The sequence below is a fragment of the Charadrius vociferus genome, unplaced genomic scaffold, assembly GCF_000708025.1.
Source record: "Charadrius vociferus isolate BGI_N301 unplaced genomic scaffold, ASM70802v2 scaffold104, whole genome shotgun sequence".
Classification (NCBI taxonomy): Eukaryota; Metazoa; Chordata; class Aves; order Charadriiformes; family Charadriidae; genus Charadrius; species Charadrius vociferus.
This window is the reverse complement of record NW_009648255.1, coordinates 6974976-6994406: the sequence shown is the minus strand read 5'-3', so window position 1 is coordinate 6994406 and position 19431 is coordinate 6974976. Positions and strand designations below refer to the sequence as shown.

Sequence of the window (19431 nt, the reverse complement as noted above, 5' to 3'; positions counted from 1 at the left end):
TGATGTGAACATAATTCTCTGGGTCTTTTAGCTACATAGAGCACGTCTTATCCATAGAGACACTTCAGCAGATATATACGGCACCATGAGCAAAGTTAAAAGTGATGAATTCTCTGATTTATAACTTCTACTGATAACAAGATGATAGAAATTCTTAAATGTATGGGTGTTATTACATACACTGTGTAACTTCGCTCAGCAGAGAAGGGATGTGAAAGAAAAAAAAAACCCATACTTACCACACCTGAACTAGGGGGACAGTTCTTTGAATGACCCTTGTTGCCTGTAAAGAATTGAGCTGATCTCTAACCAATGCACAAAAATCTTAACGCTAGGGTTAGCTTTGTCGGTGCTAAGTGTGGATGTGGGTCTATAATCCTTCTTCCTTTTATCCTCCTTCATGGAGGAAGAAAGACACATATATAGAAAAGCTTTTATTCTTGACAGATTTAATCTTCTAAAGATAGCTCAAGCTACTGCGTTGACATTGCACCTCCTAAAGATCAACCACCAGATTTTAACCACGTAGGCACAAGAAACTAATTATTATAACGAAACTCATTAGTGATGAGGAGCTAGACAAACAGGCCAGATCCAGCTTTGGTGACTGACAAAACTGCACTCAAGCGAGAGTCCCTTTAAAGCAGAGGCTGCGTTCATCCAGATTAGGCTGCAGTTGCATATCAGTGCCATAAGGGTCCTCGGCACTGGTCTCGGTGTGATCCAGGAGTTTAAGCACACAGCCTAGATAAATATTAATTTGTCAATCTTTATTAGAAATCTACTTTTAAAGCTGATTCGCAGTGAAGTCACTTAGACGAAATCATTGCACACTAAACAATCCTGTTAGGGTTGTTTATCCAAGCAAAGGACATTCAATTGCATTTTCATTAGTAGCACTATATGGTTATTGTCCTTAAAGACAAGGTTCTTAGACTTAATCTGTTTTTTTACCGTTATATCTAATTGCTTACAGTTGAATTTTCTTAAGAACTAAAAGCTCAGTTTTACTAATCTTTGGCGTTACAAAATCAGGTTGCCTGTAGATTAATGAAACAAAGATTTGAGGACCAAAGGTGGTCCTGCCCAGTATCGTAGCCCTGCCAGTGCTCTCTGAAACTTTAAGGAGTTGTGGATTATCTAATTCTAATGATGAACATTATGTAACAGAACATTATTTAATGAGAAAGTGACTGGCTGTGATGAACAGCAGGCAACTTATCTATCAGGAAAAGAGTATAATTTTAAACAGAAAATATGATATTTCTCTCTGCTAAATTCTATACAGCTCAAGAAGATGGGAAAAATGGTTGATCTCAACCTTTTTACTTTCTATACAAGGCTTCTGGAGGGACAAGTCCTCCCATTAAATGAGGGGGAGAGTTTCTGGTTTCCTTGCCTTGTATCTCTCTCTGTCCCACCTGTGGGACAGAGGCAGCAGAGCCTACACCAAAGGTCACCACTGGCTTACTGAAACAAGTAAATAGCTGTCTGAGACTCCTCCTTCAACTTCGATCTCAAGATAGCCATGGATTTTGGGAGCCTGAAGTTGAGCCTTTATTTTTGAAAATGGGGGGAAGAAAATTGTTTCTTTCATAATAATGCTTTTAGGTTTTAGCTTATTATCTGCTCTCTTGACTGCCCAGGTAAACAATATCCACAGCTTTCCCCTCATCCACTAAGTGGGTCACCTTATCATAGAAGGAGATCAAGTTTGTCAAGCAGGACCTGCCGTTCATGAACCTATGCTGACTGGGCCTGATCACCTGGTTGTCCTGTACATGCCATGTAATGGCACTGAGGTTGATCTGTTCCATAATCTTACCCGACACCAAGGTCAGACTGCCAGGCCTGTAGCTCCCTGGATCCTCCTTCCAGCCCTTCTTGTGGGTGGGTGTCACATTTGCTAAGCTCCGGTCAACCGGGACCTCCCCGGTTAGCCAGGAGTGCTGATAAATGATGGAAAGCGGCTTGGTGAGCACTTCCACCAGCTCCCTCAGTTCACATCTATTTGTACTCATTTTTGCAGTGCTAACACTAGTTAAAATCAGGGTATATTTTACTTAAGTCCGTTTTCTCCATTTAACAGTTACAAAAACATTGCTACCTAACAAAAGGTGTGCTATAACATTAGTAAATAATGGTTTTGTTTCTTGTACAGCTTTGCAGTAAAGGTATTGCTATAGACAGTGCCTATGAGTCATCTCCAGAAGATATTTCCAGTATCACCAGTTTTATTGAAACAAAGCTTGTAGCCTGCTACTTAAAACTGAAGAAGCCTGACGATGCTCTGAATCATTCACACAGGTAAAAATAAACATTGATTAGATATGCTGCTAAGACTGGAATCAAAAATTAAACAAAGACTATGAATAAATCCTACGTAGGAAGAATCAGTCTAATAATGAGAAAAGAGGAATCAATAAAATACAACTTAAACATGGCGTTGATGTCTAGAGCAGACTAATTCTCAAAATTTGATACATTAACCCACAATAGCCATATATATGTTTACTGTTTTGATAATCCATTAGATGAGGATATTGCAGGTGAGTTATGTACATAGTTCAGGGCACCCTTAAGATTGAAGCTAGACGAATATAAACATGCTTGGCCTTATGTGACAGTAACGATATTATGAGCTCTTAATCTTTTTCAAGCCAGATTAGATCAAGGATGACTTCAGATTATTTTCATTACATAATTCCTTCATGGGCTCACTTGTGATCCACATCAAAGACCAGCACCACCAGCAATGCATAACAAAACCAGAAACAAAACTTGCACATGGTGGAGATGAAATTCCTATTAGTTTCAGGCGAGTTAGGATTTTGCTGGGTTTGTTCTGCCTTTAATTAGCATTCAGGCATAACGATAGTTTCCGTTAAGCGCATGCACGTCCTACCAGCAACACTTCATTATTGAGGTCTCTGTGCATTTTTTCCCTTATGTGAGATGTATTAGGATGGACACTGCAATTAGCGCAGGGCGAGGATTTTTTCAGACAATCATCTGAAATGAATGTAGCTACAAAAGAGAAGACACAACAAAAGAGGAACCACATGCTTATGCCTAATGTACAGGAGAGAGTGGCGAGGAAAAACATGTTGGTATAGAAATGTGATGCCATCACGGCACCAGGTTCATTTAGTTACATGCAAAATCATAGGAAGTCTGAGAATCCTGACTTAATGAAAAAGTCTTCATCTCCTTTCCCCACCCATCTCCACCCCTTTCCCAAGCACTTTTTGTCTATAAAGCTATGCCTGCCTGGAGCCTGTCCACATTGTGGGGGTACACCCTTCAGAGTAGTCCCAAGTACCATCTGGGTTGGGGGCCTGAAGGCCCATGAGTGGCGAGAGAACATTGGGTGCGCTCCCAGGGCACATCTCGCAGGCATACAAACTGTATTCCTTTTACGTGAAGTATTCTGCTAGGTGAGCCAAAGCATAGGAAGTGGGAAAGACTGTGAGATTCCCGTTTAAAAACACAAACAAACAAAAAACCCAACAATACATCAACAACAACAAACACTGAAACAACCCAACACCAACAACAAAAAAAAACCAACCCACACCACCCAAAATACACACTCCTCATGCAAACTAAAAACCAACCACATTCTTTCAAGGCTTCACAAAGACCACATTAGGAAAAAAAAAATACATATATACAAAGTTTGACTGGACTCCCAACTTTTGGACAAATGGTGATGATCTCTCTCTCATTCTAACTGTGATTTCCAAGAATGCTAAAATAAGAAGGAAGCTCTTTGAACAGTATAAATACAATTAGAACAGAAAAGACTTTTCTTTACCTCCTTTAAGTTATCGTGATTTCAAAATAGTAAGATCTGTTGACCCCAGTGCTACAGAAACAAAAGTCTATTCAGACATGCTCTGGTTTCAATTGTCTTAAAACAGAAACCATGACCTACAGAAACCCATGACCTACAGAGAAAATAAACGCAGTCAGATTGAGATCACTGGAAAACTGAAGTAGGAAAAAAATACTTCACTCTTCTTTCTTATGTATAATTATAACTATTTGTTCTTAACTCTAGTTCCATAGCACACAGAAAAGTGGCAATCAGTAATGCCTATTTTCCAAATAATTCATTTACTGACTTGCAGAATGGGAATAAATCTACTGACCATGGTTGTCATATTGTAAAATGCAGGAACGGATACAATAGTATACCAGTAAAAAATATTCTAAGACATAATTAACATAAAGACAAAACCTGAAATATAATCAATAACTATATTTTTCAAAAAAAAGGACAAATAAATTACTCCGAGCTCTCCTACTAAAAATAGCTTACTGCCATCAGTTAACTAGTGCATATAGAATTTTTATTCCTATTGAGTTTTTATGTCATCACCACATTGTAATGGTTTGCTGGTAATCCTTTGGCATTAATCACGAATCCAAATTAAAATATTCATTTCCGCATTTATTTGCATTTACTGAACTATTCTTTCTTTAATTTCATGTAAATTTCACAGCTCCTGCATTCATTTCTGAAGTCTTATTAACCAAAAATCAGCTTTAACATTCTCACACACAGTTGTATCAAATATATAGAAGTGGGTTTTGCTATGAAGAAATCTTACAAAACATCACAACTAGAGAAACAGAGAAAATAAAGAAAAATTCCTGCAGCTCAGTTTTAAAGTGTTCAAGAACAGGCATTTGCAGGAGAATAGCTTTCCCATTCTTAAGAAAGGAAAAGGAGTACAATTTGCATCACCAGCTTTAGATCCTGCATGAGAAGCCAGATCTGGGTCCTCCTGAAGTAGAAATTGTATTCTCTGGTTTCTTAATATCAGAATTTAAGGCTGCCTTTAGCATCACTGGCACAACTGAGGACACTGGCTGGGCTCTGATCATTTGTCAGGTTGGTACAAAAGATTTACCCTTTGCAATCAAACACTATTAAAACCACTTCTCATCCGTCACAGCTCTGAACAAACATGCCATGGATTGACCTCACCAAGCAACATCTGCAGTAAGCTACTTGACCACCACTTTTCATCATAAGATAGCCATCAAAATAATTCCTAACTTGCAATTTGAAGCTATAAAATGAATCACACAATATTTACATGCCCTGTGGTCCTTTTGGCCCAGGCATTATGGCATACCAGGGTTTAATGATCTTAATAACCCCATATGGCTTGCTGAGAAATTAGATTTTCCCTTTGGTTGCAGAAGGCAATTTTCAATTATAGCAGATGGCAAAACAGTGAAGGTCTGAGAAGTCAAGAACTGACTAAGAAACCTCAGATTAGTACTTGGGCCTTATGTTGCTCAGCCTAATAATGTCAGTGGTTGAATTTTTGCCCCAAAAGAAAACAATCTTGAAGCAGAGCATAGCGTTTCAGTGGAGCAGTCCCCCAATTACGCCTGCTCTTCAGAGGGCCAGGCCCAACAGAGAAATCCATAAAGCTGCAGTCGCATGTGGAAAAACAACCCATGGTGCATCACGTACACAGCACTGCAAAAGTTAAGGTTCAATTTTGTTTGAAATTGGAGAGAGCGATGCTGAACTCCATGACAACTGAAGACAGAGGATCCTTCAGAACAGGATAACTCATGGCTTTCTTGGTGAGACTCGATCTCCCCTCACAGTTTCTTTATTTTCCCTTTTTCCTCCAAGCAAGCTAAAATACATCTGCATTGACACCATGTGACTTGCTGTTTGCACATGGGAAAATAACACAGAAACTCTCTGGTGGAAATACGCTTTTTACTGCTGCACATACACTTCCACAGCCGCTACGGTCCTCATGGCACACAAGATTTGAAGAATGAGACACGTGGTTTGATCCAGTTCTGCTGCTGTTCATAGAGATCCTGTACACGGATCCAGCACTAGAAAATGTGGAAGAAGTTAGCATCACCTACCCAGCAGCAAGTGACAAAAAGCATTTTGTTTCCTTTCCGCCTAATTTTGACCACTCCCTGCCCAGCTGTAGCGGGGCTGCTGGTGCCATAGGACTCCTCTGGAAATAAGCTCCTCAGCAGGGGAACAAAGCTGCCTGCCACAGGGGAAGTGTGACACCTCTGCCCAATGGGATTGCCATCGGGCCATAGGAAGCCCGCGGCTGGTGGCGGGAGACGCGTTGGGAAGTGCCATCTGGAAGGATGTTTGTGACCTGCCTCCTCCCAGGGCATCCCTGGGCTTTGCTCCCTGCCCTTCTTCCCTTGATCTGGAAATTGTGGACATCAGGGCCGAGGGGAGGAAGGGGAATCGGACATTGTGGCAGGTTTCTTTAACGTTACCTCCAAACAAAGCCTGAAAAATATGTTCATGATAATGAGGACTGCTGTACGGAGCTATTGAAAATCTTTGGGGGTTAGCAAAGATTTTCCTGTGTCCTTGCAGACTCTGCTCCGCAGCATGACCCGCTGCCAATTCCCTCCCTCCCTCCCAGAAAGGCAATGCATAGAGAATGTAATAAATCTGTAAGGCTTTTTCTGCTATGCCTTTTTATGTGTTCGGTGGAAGGCAGGGCTCTCTAATGCCTTTTGCACAATTCATAGGGAGACACATGAAGTAGAAAATAGCACCTCTGTTAAGTAGTACACGATTGCTTTAGTGATGACTTAACAGAGGGTATCTCTTATGGAGGCACAGTGGGGAAAAAATCTAAAACAGCTGAAGCCTCACAGATTTAATTCTAAATCCTCTGCATTTTCCCCAGCGACTTTTCGAACACTTACAAAAGGTTTAAAATAATTATTAATGATCAAGCTTTAAGCAATATCTGTCAGGAAAAAAAGGCATCTCAAAACTTGGTCAGTGTATTATAGACAGGATAAATCAGGACTCTTTAATCCAGATTAATTCAGAACGTTCAGACTCAAAATTCAATATTCAGCTAGTTCTTCATTCCCTAGCTTCCTTATTTTGCACCTTTAGAAGACGACTATATTAAAGTAAGTTGAAGAATGGAATTCTAGTGAAATATTAAATAATCAAAAATAAATAATGCAATGATGCTATGATACAGCGCAGTCAGTGGGCATTAAAATAGAGACAGAATAGAAAAAGAGCTCAAGAGAGGCATAGATTTTTAGGTAGAAGTAGAAAACTGAGAAACATAATGGCTGATGCTGCTAATCTGTGGGAATTCTGTCATGTAAAGTATACTTTGCTCTAAACTAGTCTCCTAATCACTTTACCTCCTCAGAAAAGGGAAGAAAAAGAAAGAGAAGAATTAGCAGCACCTAATTACTTTAGCAATTGTGTTAGGCATATTGCAATATACATAATAGATGAGATATTATTAATACAAAGCTACTCCATTGAGATGCTCTGGATAATATAAACCAGAAGTACTCTTAAAAAATAATTCCTTCTCATGCAGAATTTCAAATATTTCTATGTACTTCAACCTTTTATTACTTTTTAAATGAGAAGCGTTTTCTCTGGATTCTGAATCTGAACTCTGAAGCACATGTTATTTCCAGGTTGGTGTATCAGTGAGATAGTTCCTACTTTATGGGCTAAGATTTCCTCCATTGAGGTCAAAGGCTGTATTCCTCTTGGCTTTGATGATGCTGTATTGCCAAAACATTTATCTACAAAACGTGTGGTGGGATAGTATTAAGGAAAGGCATATGAGGTGGGGATGGGGGGGGAGGGGGGGGCAAAAAAGCGGTCCTGGAAGAAACAGTTCCTTGTAGAAGGAAAAGTCTAGAAACACTGAACTGTTTTATAAGAGTTGAGATGTGACAGCAGTCCTAATGGCATCAGAAAATTTGGTGGTCAAGAAAGTGGTACTTTCTGGAAAGAGAGTGGGCAGAACATTATGCAAACAAGACAGAAAATGCGGACTATCTCCGCTTGTGTTAAGATGTTTTGGGAGCTTTGAAACAAGATATTTCTAAATATCTTTTTGTTCTGGACCAGAGAACATTCTCCTTTTTACCACCTTCACAGCTGAGGAATCGAGACCAGTATAGCACATTTATCTTATGCTTGCAATTCAAAGCAAATTGCTGCTGCAAAACCTTTTAGCATGGCAGTTATATTTCACTTTACTGACAGAGAAAAGGCGTTGTGTGAAACCTTTTTTGGGAACCCACACTTCCTCCCTTCCTGTCTGTTTAGATATGAAAACTTCATGAGATGGTTTCTTCTGTGCACTGAAGGTCCTCTCCCGTAGATGCTGTAACTGCATTTATTTCTGATTGGTTGTACAAAAGAAAAAAATCCAACTGCACAGAGACAAGTCAGGCATCCTCCTTCAGTGTAGGAGGATTTGGTCCCATTTCTTGATCCACCTAAGTCTGGTAGAAGCTTTTCTGTCTTTGTTTGCAGCTGTTTGGTTGGTTCGGTGATGACGACTCTATTAGAAGGGATTCCTAATGATTTATCAGGTTACCAAAAAGACCCATTCTGAACTCTGCCAGATTTACAATATTCGGTGTGGTTACTTTTGTACATCTACCAAGTAGTCCTGGCCTCTTTGTCCTCCAGCTTTTTTTCTCTGCAACACAGATGTTATCTATTTTTGCACGTCACTTCTCTAAAAGGAGTGGCCAGGGCAGGGAGGGACGGGTGCTCCTTCCTTCAGGGACCAGAGCACTCACGCCAGGCAAAAAAGGTCCCCAAGTGCAGGGCAGGGTGGGCGCAGTCACAGCCAGACATTTGGTGGCAACAGAAAGAAAACTCCTCATGGACCAATGGGTCTGAAACTGTCCAGCCACCAACAGACTGAACCCAAGCTCTGGAGAAAGGCTCTACCTCCCTCACACGTCCCTTCAGGTGGCTCTCCTCCTTCACACGTCCCTTCAGGTGGCTCTCCTCACCACAGACACTTCTCCGTTTAATTTTTAATGCCCAGTAGCACCAAAACCACGCACTCTTGTCTTCTGGGAGAGAGGACTTCTGCATGCCTGCTTTCACAAGCCTACCAAATATTTCCACCAGCTTGTTGTAACAGGGAGGGGTTTTTCTCCCCCTGCTTCAGGGCAGCAGCTTTGGTAAACTCACACATAGAGCAAGGAAGCCGGCAGGCTTTTGTGTATCCAAGACACATCCCTTTTACTTCCCTACGACAGCACCGGGAGGAGAAGCAGTTTAGAATACAAAATTGGTTGCAAGCAAACGTACCACCATGAGGTCCTCAAGTACAACTTAAATAAAATTGTAACATAGCTGCACTATGCAACTCGCAGGAAAATATGATGAGGTTGATTCCTGGCTGCCATAGTGTTCAGAAATTTGAGTTTCAGGAGTTTGTCTGCCTCTAGAGCTGAACTCTTTAACCAGCCCTTGGGATCACAGAACAGAGCAAGGCAGACTCAAACAGATGTAAGACTAGTACTGCAGATAATAATCTACCTGCCATACAGATGAAACTAAGAAAAAGAAGAAAGTTGAGGTTCAATGCAATTGTACAGCATTTGTCAGGTTCATCTGTAAGTATATTAGGACAGGATCATCAGCTGTACTGATTGACAGTATTCAGTGAAGATAGAAGCATTGTATAAGTCTACAGCAGCTGAATACATGCTCCTGCTGAATACCAGCTGACACTCTCTGCACTGACACTGTATTTAAAGTTGTGGTGAAGAACACCTCAGAGACTACATTTGTACAGTCACTCTGTACTAGCGACACACGGACGTGCCAGCACGGTGCCCTCCATCCCGACCCGTGCCAGCTTCCATCTCCCCGTGCAGAGGCACGTATCGCTTTAGCATGGAATTTTTACTTCTGATAAATCGCTTAATTCCTCTCTAATGGTCAATTCTAATTGACTATTAAAATGCGTTTGTACAGAAGACCACACTGGATCACAGGAAAGCACAGACAAATAAGAAAAAGAAAAAGCTTCTGCCAGTCTAATTAAAGAAAACAGTGCCTGCACCTCTACGAAGAAGCTAGTTTTTACTCACAGTACTAGCAAGAAAAATGAGTTTATCAGCTTTAGTGGTGAAGTGTATTTTTTCACTTGTTTCATCTATAGAATCATCTCATTGACTTTTTCTTGGCCTATAAAGGCCAAACACAAATGATGTGGTGGATAGTAACAGAGGCACTTCTTCATGTCAGTCAGATTAGAGTTTAAATCCCCGTTACGTTTGGGAAGGAATTTGATAGAGGACGGGCGCCTTAGAGAAGAGGCGATGTGATTTCTAGCAGCGAGTTTTTGATGTAGCAATCCAAGTTTTTTGCCACACCTGTTTTCTTAATACGGGCAGTAAGACTGAAAGAAAAACTTGGAGAGGCAAACCACAGACTGACGTGTGCATCTTTGATTCGCATACTCCAATTACTACGATGGGGAGAGAGTTAATGCCTTCTTGCCCCCTCCTCACAGTTTGAAAAAAGATAATAGGACAAACACTGTATTATTTTTAAGACAAGATGTCAAGATGAAAAAATGAAAATGTCAAAAAAGAGGCTGATATACGGCATTACTTAAGGACTGTTTTGTTGAGAAAAACTGACCAAATGATTTACGAAAGGCTTTTAACAGGGCAGTCTTTGGATTACAGTGAAGATGAAAAATAAATGAAAATCTATTTCAAGTTTACTTTAGCCTAGTCATTTGACAGATGAGGGCAAAACCTGGCAAGAATACAAGTTTTAATCTTCAGATGTAGTGACTTTATTTGCAGTTTTGTGGATTAAAAGTTTTCTCTGTGCAAAATAAGAGCTACCCGTTTTCAGACGTTTCCTGTCAAAAATTTTCCTACCTGAAGCTCCCACGAGAGGCACATGAGTAAAAAGACCAAAGGACGGATGCTTCTGCTCAGGGCACAAATCACCACATACAGAGACTGTCCCGACTGTGTTGCAGCCGGTGTGTCCACCACCTCTTGCCTTCCTAATTCTTCTTTCAAGCCTCCCTCTCGAAACACATCCCTCCTAATTAATTACTGGATTAACCAGCCTAGCATCAAGACTGCTCATGGCTGGAGGTGGATCTTGGAGCATGGACTTGTTCTCAGGATGCACAGCCTGGCACATTTCTGCCTGGCCAGATGGGTCCCCCATCTGCTCCTATTTGAAGGAGAACTTCCTGGAATTAGGGTTTTCCTCTTAACCTTTGTTTGTACAATTCCTTTGCTTCCTATTTTCATTCAGTTTTTGGTGTTGTTTTTTTTTTCCCCCCCCTTGTCACCAAAATCACCTGAAACACACCAGAGTCAGATTTAAAAGCCAAAAGAGATAGTGCTGCACAGGTTTAGGGCACACCTGGCATTAAATTAGCAGTGCTCGGCACAAAGGCTACTGAACTGCAGCTGCATCAGTACAGCAAAGGGCTACTTTTGGGTAGAGTAGTAATACAGCAGAAATTATTTCTAGTGTATGGGCTACACAGAGCCTAGCAACATCAAACCAAACCGCCAGGAGTCAAAGGCAGCTTTCTGATGTTTGCTCAAGCTATTAGGGCATGCTATAATATTTTTCAGTATAGAATTTATAGATCGAGAGAAGCTCTTGATCTTTTGGAGACTAGTAAAAAAAATCAAGATGGAAAATGGAGAGCTGATATCTAATTCTATGAAAATCTGCCACAGTTCTATATTTGTTATAAGCCTATTGCAGCACATCCTGCTCAGAGGCTTACAGAAAATGTGTTGCTAACTACCAGGGAATTATTGATTTTTTAATTTTTTCCCTTCGTAGTGCTATTGCTTGGCTGTAGAACCGATAACTTAGAGGGGGCAGGGAAGGGGAGGGGGGGGGGGGAATCAATATTACTATTATCAACTGTTGACTACAGTTTACAGCAGCAATAATCTCCTTTAAAATAGTTTGCAGAAGTACCAGTTGTCATCTACATAAGGTATTATTTTTTTGGTCAAATCATTAAATGCTGACAGTATTGATGTTTTGATGATTTTGTTTTGGTTAAATTAAGTTTTGGTGACCATCAGTATTGTCTATACTTCAGATCTGAATCATGTTTGGCTGAGAACTGCAGTGTTTGCTGTTGGCGTTATCTTTTCATTACTGATAAGAGTGATTCATTGCCCTCATTAAGAGCAACTAATATTTAACATCCCGTGCTGTTTTGTACACTGTATTTTAGTGCCGCGTTTAGATGTGTCCCCTGTTACTAAGGGCTGCACTTCCTCCAGTAACGCCTTAAATTACATGATATCATTTGTCACTGTTTTTCCCCCCACACCTTCTCCTAGAGAGGTAGCTCCTGCAGGGTAATGCTTTCTCTCAATACAGTTTTTCTGAGCAGGTTTTCAAATGTTGGACTGGGAAACCATGGTTCTGAGATGCTTCCTAATTCCTATACAGAATGGTCTTCAGCGGAGCTGCATCTCCAGAGCAAAGCTTTACTGTGCCAGAACAGAAATGTCGCCGGTCACACCTGCCTCAGCATTTTGGTTTGGCACAATAGTAGAGTTGTGATGCACTTTACCCAGTTTTCTCCATTTTCTGTGCACTAGATTATTCACGGGCCAATTTTGGCACTCACAAACTAGATTCATTTCTGAGAAAACTACCTGCGCGTTCGGCATGAGCTGGGCACAAAACACGCGTAGCACCTAATGAAGGCGCAGGAACCCAAACCAACGGCTGACCTTCAAGGCAGCTTCGAGCACCATGCAAGGGGCATTTTGTTTAAGGGAACAGACTAAGTCCGGTCTGAAATAAACGCCCCAACTGTCTACAATATAGATGTAGGGGCCTCATCATTAGCTTCTCTGATCTACTAATCCACTCCTTGATACATCTAATTACTTGAAAATGTAGATGTTACTATTCAGAGCTTTAGGCCTTTTTTGGTACGCCTTGGAGAAAGTGCCTGCAGAGTTATTTTGATTCACAAGTCTAAACATCTTGGAGATACTCCTAGGTTTTAACTTAATTTGAAAGCTCCTTCTGAAGGCCACTGACATGCAGTCCACAAGTGCTGAATACCTGCTGAAGAGACAGTTATTGGTCTTCTAAAATGCACTGGGTGTTTCCCTAAATGTGAATTTACAGCTGAATGTGTTTACATATATATATTTATGTCATAGTTTCAAGAAAAATTAATAAACTGTAATAAGTGATTTGGTTATGAAAAGGATTAGTTCTGTAGTTACTAATAGACTAAAAATGACAAGAGCGGTAGTTTTTAATACTAACACGATATTCCAAACTTTCAATGAGGAAACAGAAGGCAGTTTGCAAGTTTTCTTTGTAGTAGAATGTAGTGTCGATCTATTGGTTGATGCCTTAAGCTACCATTAATTACTATATAGAACATGTATGTAATGATAAATATTAAACTTGACATCCCAGGACACACTATACGTGCTTTTTCTCCAAAGGCTGGGAGAAGTGCTGACCAGAGAAGGCAGTCACTTGTTGGAGGTCTCACAAGTGGAACTCATTAGACATAGAAGGAGCTGTCACTCCTGCCCTCCCCCTGCTCACCTCAGAAGGCTGCCCTGCCTGCTAATCTAACTGCTTAGCTTATGCTATTTTTACCCTTCCTTCTTTTTCTGATATTGACTTAAAGCCTGTAATTTGTTACACCTGGAATTACATCTGTTAAAGTTAAGGGTCTAAGAAACATGCTGAGGTCCACCCACATAGAACCTATCGCTTGGGGAAGATTTTAAAATACTTTCTGTACGTTACCGTGAAAATACATTTGAGATGCACAGCTTCTCCAGGTAGATGGGTCAGACAACTGTTACTCATGTTTGTGGAGCTAAGGGTTAACAAGAAGTTGTACTGTAGCATTTTTGCTTGTGTTATCTACAAGCCAAAGGCAATATAGAATATTACCACAGGAACTTTTTTCTAGAACAATACGCAAAACCCTAATTAAAGTGCATTTATGATATAACCTCAAAAATTTTAATAACGCTTGTTCATATATCACAGCTGTCAAGAGATAGTCATAGTTCATATCACAATTGAGACATACAGTGTTGAGTTGTATAGAATAAGTGTATACAGCATGCATCTTAGTCACAGTTTGATTATTAGTAGCTTTTAACGATTTAAAAATTAGAAATCTAAACTCATCCATCTCTCATCTTTTTAAGGAGCATTATTCTGAACCCAGCTTATTTCCGGAACCACCTGCGCCAAGCTGCTGCGTTTAGGTGCTTAGAGAGATACGCCGAAGCTGCAAGGTACTCCGCTGTTCATGGATTTCTAATGCTTTCTCTACATCTCTTTCATTCCAGCTCTCAGTAGTAAGGATATCATCTTATATCCAGGCTTTTCCAAAATCAGTGGGAGCTTTGTGTTGGCTTTGTGTATATGATCTCACATGCAGCAGAGCTCCAGTCCTCCCAGTTGGTGCAACATGAATAATCCCAATTATGTCCCTAGTTGCAGTTAGACTAATGCATATAGGAGCATTTACTCATTCTCGGGCACAGGGGTGAGCCCCGATCAGGTCCCAGGGCTGCACTGGCACAAAACCTACATATGCACAAGCATCTTCCACTCCCTGCTTTCTGGGCAGAAGCTCAGGTGTGCTCTGAGTGGATGGGAGGAAAAAAAAAAAGAATTTAAGAAAATCATCAAGATCTCATGGTACACTGTGATATGCTGCAGAATTTAGCCTGTGTGCAGCTGATGAGATTGCTGGTGTGAACGGGAACTGCTGGCAGGAGGAAAGCCTGCAAGAGGAAGCTCTGCTTGTACGCTTGCAAGAACGCTGCCAAAAACTCAAAGTTTCAACATTCAGCAGAAGTTTTTAGTCACTTAACATGCTTAAATGGAAGAAATGCAATGGTGACTTACTATGTATCATCACTACATTAGACACTTACAGAGGACTGTTCGGCTGAAGACCACAAGGCATATCACAAAATATTTCACAAATCGTTAGCTAACTAATGGCAGAACAGTCAGCGTGAATTAGGCATGAGACTGAAGGGGTCACTTTGCTCATCATTTAAGATGGATGCTAGTGGGAAGAGCTCTGAAATTGTTAACATAGCAACAAAACAGTCTGTACGGGGAGTGGAAGAAGCCTTTATCCAAGCGGAGTTACAGAGAGGATATGGGAACATGAACTTCAATTTTCTGTGCTGGACTTCAGCCCAAACTCCAGGACAAGCATCTTTCCTTCTGCAGGACACACACTGAGATTATGTCAAAGTAATCTCCACTAGCTTTCACACGTCAGGACAGGGAGAAGAAAAAGGTTCCCCAAGACAAGGAAACAAATTTTCCAAATTTCCTTAGAAATATGATTTGAAGTCTTGTGATAGTTCCCAGATGTCCTTTTGTATCTCATTGGTAGTGGGTTTTTTTCTTCCTAAAATTTTGCTGGGGTGCTGATTCAGAAAGAAATCATTATCTACTGAATCCTCAATAGTTGAGGTCCACTGATCAGCCAGACATGTTAGAGCTGTGTTAGGGGAGTCTGTTGCTTTGTGACAGATGGGAAATCCTGTCCAGAATACTTTCAAGCCCAAGAATTCACTAGTATCCCAACAGGTCAAATAATTCAGGGGGAAACGTTTGGGCTGCTGGGGAGGGCAGGAAGGAAAAGAGGGTTTTCCCCTTGAAGAAGTCACACCAAAGATTATTAGTGACAATAATAAAAGTTAAAAAATACCCTTTCAGAAACTGATCTTTCCTAAGAAGCAATACATATAAATGCCCATATTTGAGAAAACAGTATGAACCAAGAAGGCGTTCATAAATATGATTTCAAAAATAAATAATAAAAAAAATGGTGGTTGGTGTTACTGCAGATAAGCAATCAGTAAGTTTACTACATCAGCAGGCAAGAGGGAACTGCGTCAGCCTTTTTTTCCCCACACTGAGTAGCTTTCAGGAAACTAGATGATTTTAAATGAGATTATGTATTTTGTAAAGGAGAGGAACATTCTGACAGACTGAATCCAGAGTGGTTCCAAAAGCAGTGACTATAGCAGTATTCAGAGTTTAGCCTAGTTTAACATAGTGTTATAGCAACTGTGCAGAGCTGCTTCTGCAGATTGTGTTAAACTAAGCTTAGCGCTACTTCTGTCACCTCACTGGAGTCACTGGTCTTAGTCGAACCCCACTAATGGTGCAGAACGTACTCTGCTCCTTACAGACAGACTATAGCATGCAGATACTCGGTAGAGGTTTCTGGAAATACAAACTTTTTTTTCTGAGCATAAGCTGTTATTGATTTCTGCTTTCTTTTTGCATGAGAACAAGGTCACTGTATTCCTTTTTCTGCTTTTAAGTATCCCTAGCCTTCCCACCCCCTCGTTTCCTTTATAAGTTATTGCATAGTCCATTAAATCCAGCCACAACGCTGGATGGGTACCGGCACAGGAGTTGTGGTTGTGAACAGGACTGCTCGGCACAAGCACCATGCGTAATCACATTTAACTCAGCCTACCTATCAAGCTGAGCTGAGCACAACCTATCCCCTGAGATTTTGTCCCTGAGGAGGTACTGGACCAAATTCTTCAGTTCAGAGAAAGCGATAGGTTAGAGTGGGGTCAACTGTAATTTAAGCGTTTCTCAGTTGCTCCCTGTGTAATTTTCATGCGTACTGCCCAGTATCGGGAGAATAAGCATACAAAGCAGTCTAAATGCAAGCATGTCTGAATTAATGTAAGGAGTCTGATATGCCCATATCTGCATCGCTTCTGAATTTTGTCAGCTGCATAGCGATTCCTTCGGGATGGCACTGGGATAGGATGCCACCATGCAGAGTGCAGCCTAAGGCCACTTGGCATTGTAAAGCAATCCTAGAAACACCACTGTGGGGTCACAGCATCTGCAAATGATGAATTCCAAAGTGCTGCAACCACTTTCACTAAGATGTCAGAGAGTAAATATATTTCTCCTCTATTGGTATCCCTGATGTTAGGAGACTGCTCTTGACAAACACAGTAAAGATTTAAACCTCAGAAGGGAGAAAACCTATTTCAGTTGAAAGACCGTCTTGGTCCTTGAACAAAGGGGCATAAATGCATTATATATAAATTTAGTCTGGAAGTTACCAGGAAGTTTCAGGCACTAGGAGGCGTTTAGGCTGAGGATCAGCCTCCAATAGCAGCTACTGGAAGTACCCTGCCAAAGGACACGTGGCCACAGCCAATCAAAAGATCACTCAATAACCAGGATGGAAAGCTGAGGAAAGGGTCCTGGGCTCACTTCTGTCACAAAACTGAGAAAATGCTGTCGGAGAAGGCCAAGGAGAATCCAATCTTCCCAGCAATATAAGGACTGCTGCCTTAGGGAATGATGAGATAAGGGATGTGTATGTGCAAGGGGTTGTGTAAGCCTCAGAAGAACCTCGGAGGTCCATAGTATCTCTAAGGACAGAGCAGCCAAACCACCAGCCCCTGCTGTCAAGGACAAGAGTGCGAAAAAGGGAACATGCACCCAAGGATGAGCCTCGAAGCTCCTAAAGGAAGAGATATCACAGCCTGGGCATCGTTCAAGTCACCAAGCCCACAGGCTGTGACCCCACAGCTGCCTGTTACGCATCCACAGAAGGTCTAACCAGATGAGCAATAAGGCATGAAAGCAATTTTTCTTCTTTACTTCTTTAGTGCAGGCTATTGCTGACACTGAATAGCCTTGAATCGGTAGTAAGGCAAAGATTTGTAACTTACAGAAAAATATGGCCACCTATTTGCTTTGAAACTGGAGTTTTAAGTACAAGAAGGGATTTTGCCCCTTTTTATCATTAAGCTGTATAGCTCTCATCTTTCTGCTAATCAAAATGCTGTGCTGATTTAACAGTGTCACAGTGTTCTGTGAAAAGCTTAAGATAGCTCTTTTATCACCAGCTAGAACACTAGTGATTTGAAATTAGTTGTATACATGTAGGGGAAAACAGACTGTCTGTCCCTCTGCCAGAACAAACAACTCATATTCATCTGACTGCACAGAGTAGGGGTAAGCAATCCTTAAGGAGGAAGAAGTTTTAGCATCTTAATAGCTGTGATATGGCTGACTCAGCTTTTTGACATTCCCATTAAAAAAAAAAAAATAGATAATCCCATCAGCTGAAAAGCAAACTAGCTCTGCAAGTAGTAAACCTCAGCCCTCTGTATGAATTTAGGTCTGCATCCCATTTTAGTCAGACTTGAAAATGTAGTGGCTGAAAGCTAGGTGGATAATTTGGGTTACTTTTTGTGTCCGGTTTTGCTTTACAAAACGTACAGTTGGAATCATAGAATCGTTATGGCTGGAAAAGACCTTTAAGATCATCAAGTCCAACTGTTATCTAACTCTACCAGGCTCACTTCTAAAACATGTCCCTGGGCATATCTAGACGGCTTTTAAATACATCCAGGGATGGTGATTCAACCACTTCCCTGGGCCGCCTGTTCCAGTCTTTGATAACCTTTTCAGTGTAGAAGTTTTTCCTAATGTCTAACCTAAACCTCCCCTGGTGCAACTTGACGCCACTTCCTTTTGTCCTATCAGTTGTAACTTGTGAGAAGAGACCACCCCCCGCCTCTATAACCTCCTTTCAGGTAGTTGTAGAGAGCAATAAGGTCGCCCCTCAGCCTCCTTTTCTCCAGACTAAACAACCCCAAGTCCCTCAGCTGTTCCTCGTAAGAGTTATTCTTAAGACCTCACCAACTTTGTTGCCCCCTTCTCTGGATGCTTTCCAGAACCTCAATGTCTTTCTTGTAATGCAAAGCCCAAAACTGAACACAGTACTCAAGGTGCGGCCTCACCAGTGCCAAGTACAGTGGGACAATCACTTCGCTAGCCCTGCTGGCTGCACTATTCCTGATGCAGGCCAGGATGCTGATGGCCTTCTTGCCCACCTGGGCACACTGCTGCCTCATACTCTGCCGGTTGTCAATCAACACCCCCAGGTCCTTTTCTGCTGGGCAGCTTTCCAGCCACTGCTCCCCAAGACTGTAGCACTGCATGGGGTTGGTGTGACCCAAGTGCAGGACCTGGCACTTGGCCTTGTTGAACTTCATACCATTGGCCTCGACCCATTGATCCAGCCTGTCCAGATCCCTCTGTAGAGCCATCCCACCCTCAAGCAGATCGACACTCCAGCCCAATTTGGTGTTGCCTGCAAACTTACTGAGGGTGCTCTCAATCCGCTCGTTGAGATCATTAGTAAAGATATTAAACAGGAGTGGCCCCAACACTGAGCCCTGGGGAACACCACTTGTGACAGGAGCACTAAGCGAGGATGGATAAGTAATTGGGGTTGGGGATAGAAGCTCGAGGAGGCACCAGCTGACACCTGCACCCTCGCTACCCGCCTGCACATCCTGCCTGGGTTTTCTCTTGGAAAAACAGAGGAAAGTTTATATTCTTTCGCTACCCTCATTGTTTCAGTTTTCCTAAACTGAAATAAGCAAAATAATCTAATTCTATAAACAAGAAAAAAAAAAAGCCAAACACCACAGTCGTCATAGCAACAGACCCCCCCACACCATCCGTCAATGCTGTGAGTCCCTCTGGGGCCCCTCAGTTCACCTACACGCAGCTGCGGG

At 41.5% G+C, this 19431-nt stretch overlaps 1 protein-coding gene across 1 annotated transcript in view; it reads left to right on the top strand.

Annotated features, from left to right (window-relative positions):
• The window catches only part of SPATA16 (spermatogenesis associated 16), an 83853-nt gene that overhangs the window by 16250 nt on the left and 48172 nt on the right, over positions 1-19431 (top strand). Inside the window, 2 exon segments of the mRNA XM_009884512.1 lie at positions 2162-2307; positions 14032-14121. Coding sequence (XP_009882814.1) covers positions 2162-2307; positions 14032-14121 — 236 coding nt within the window.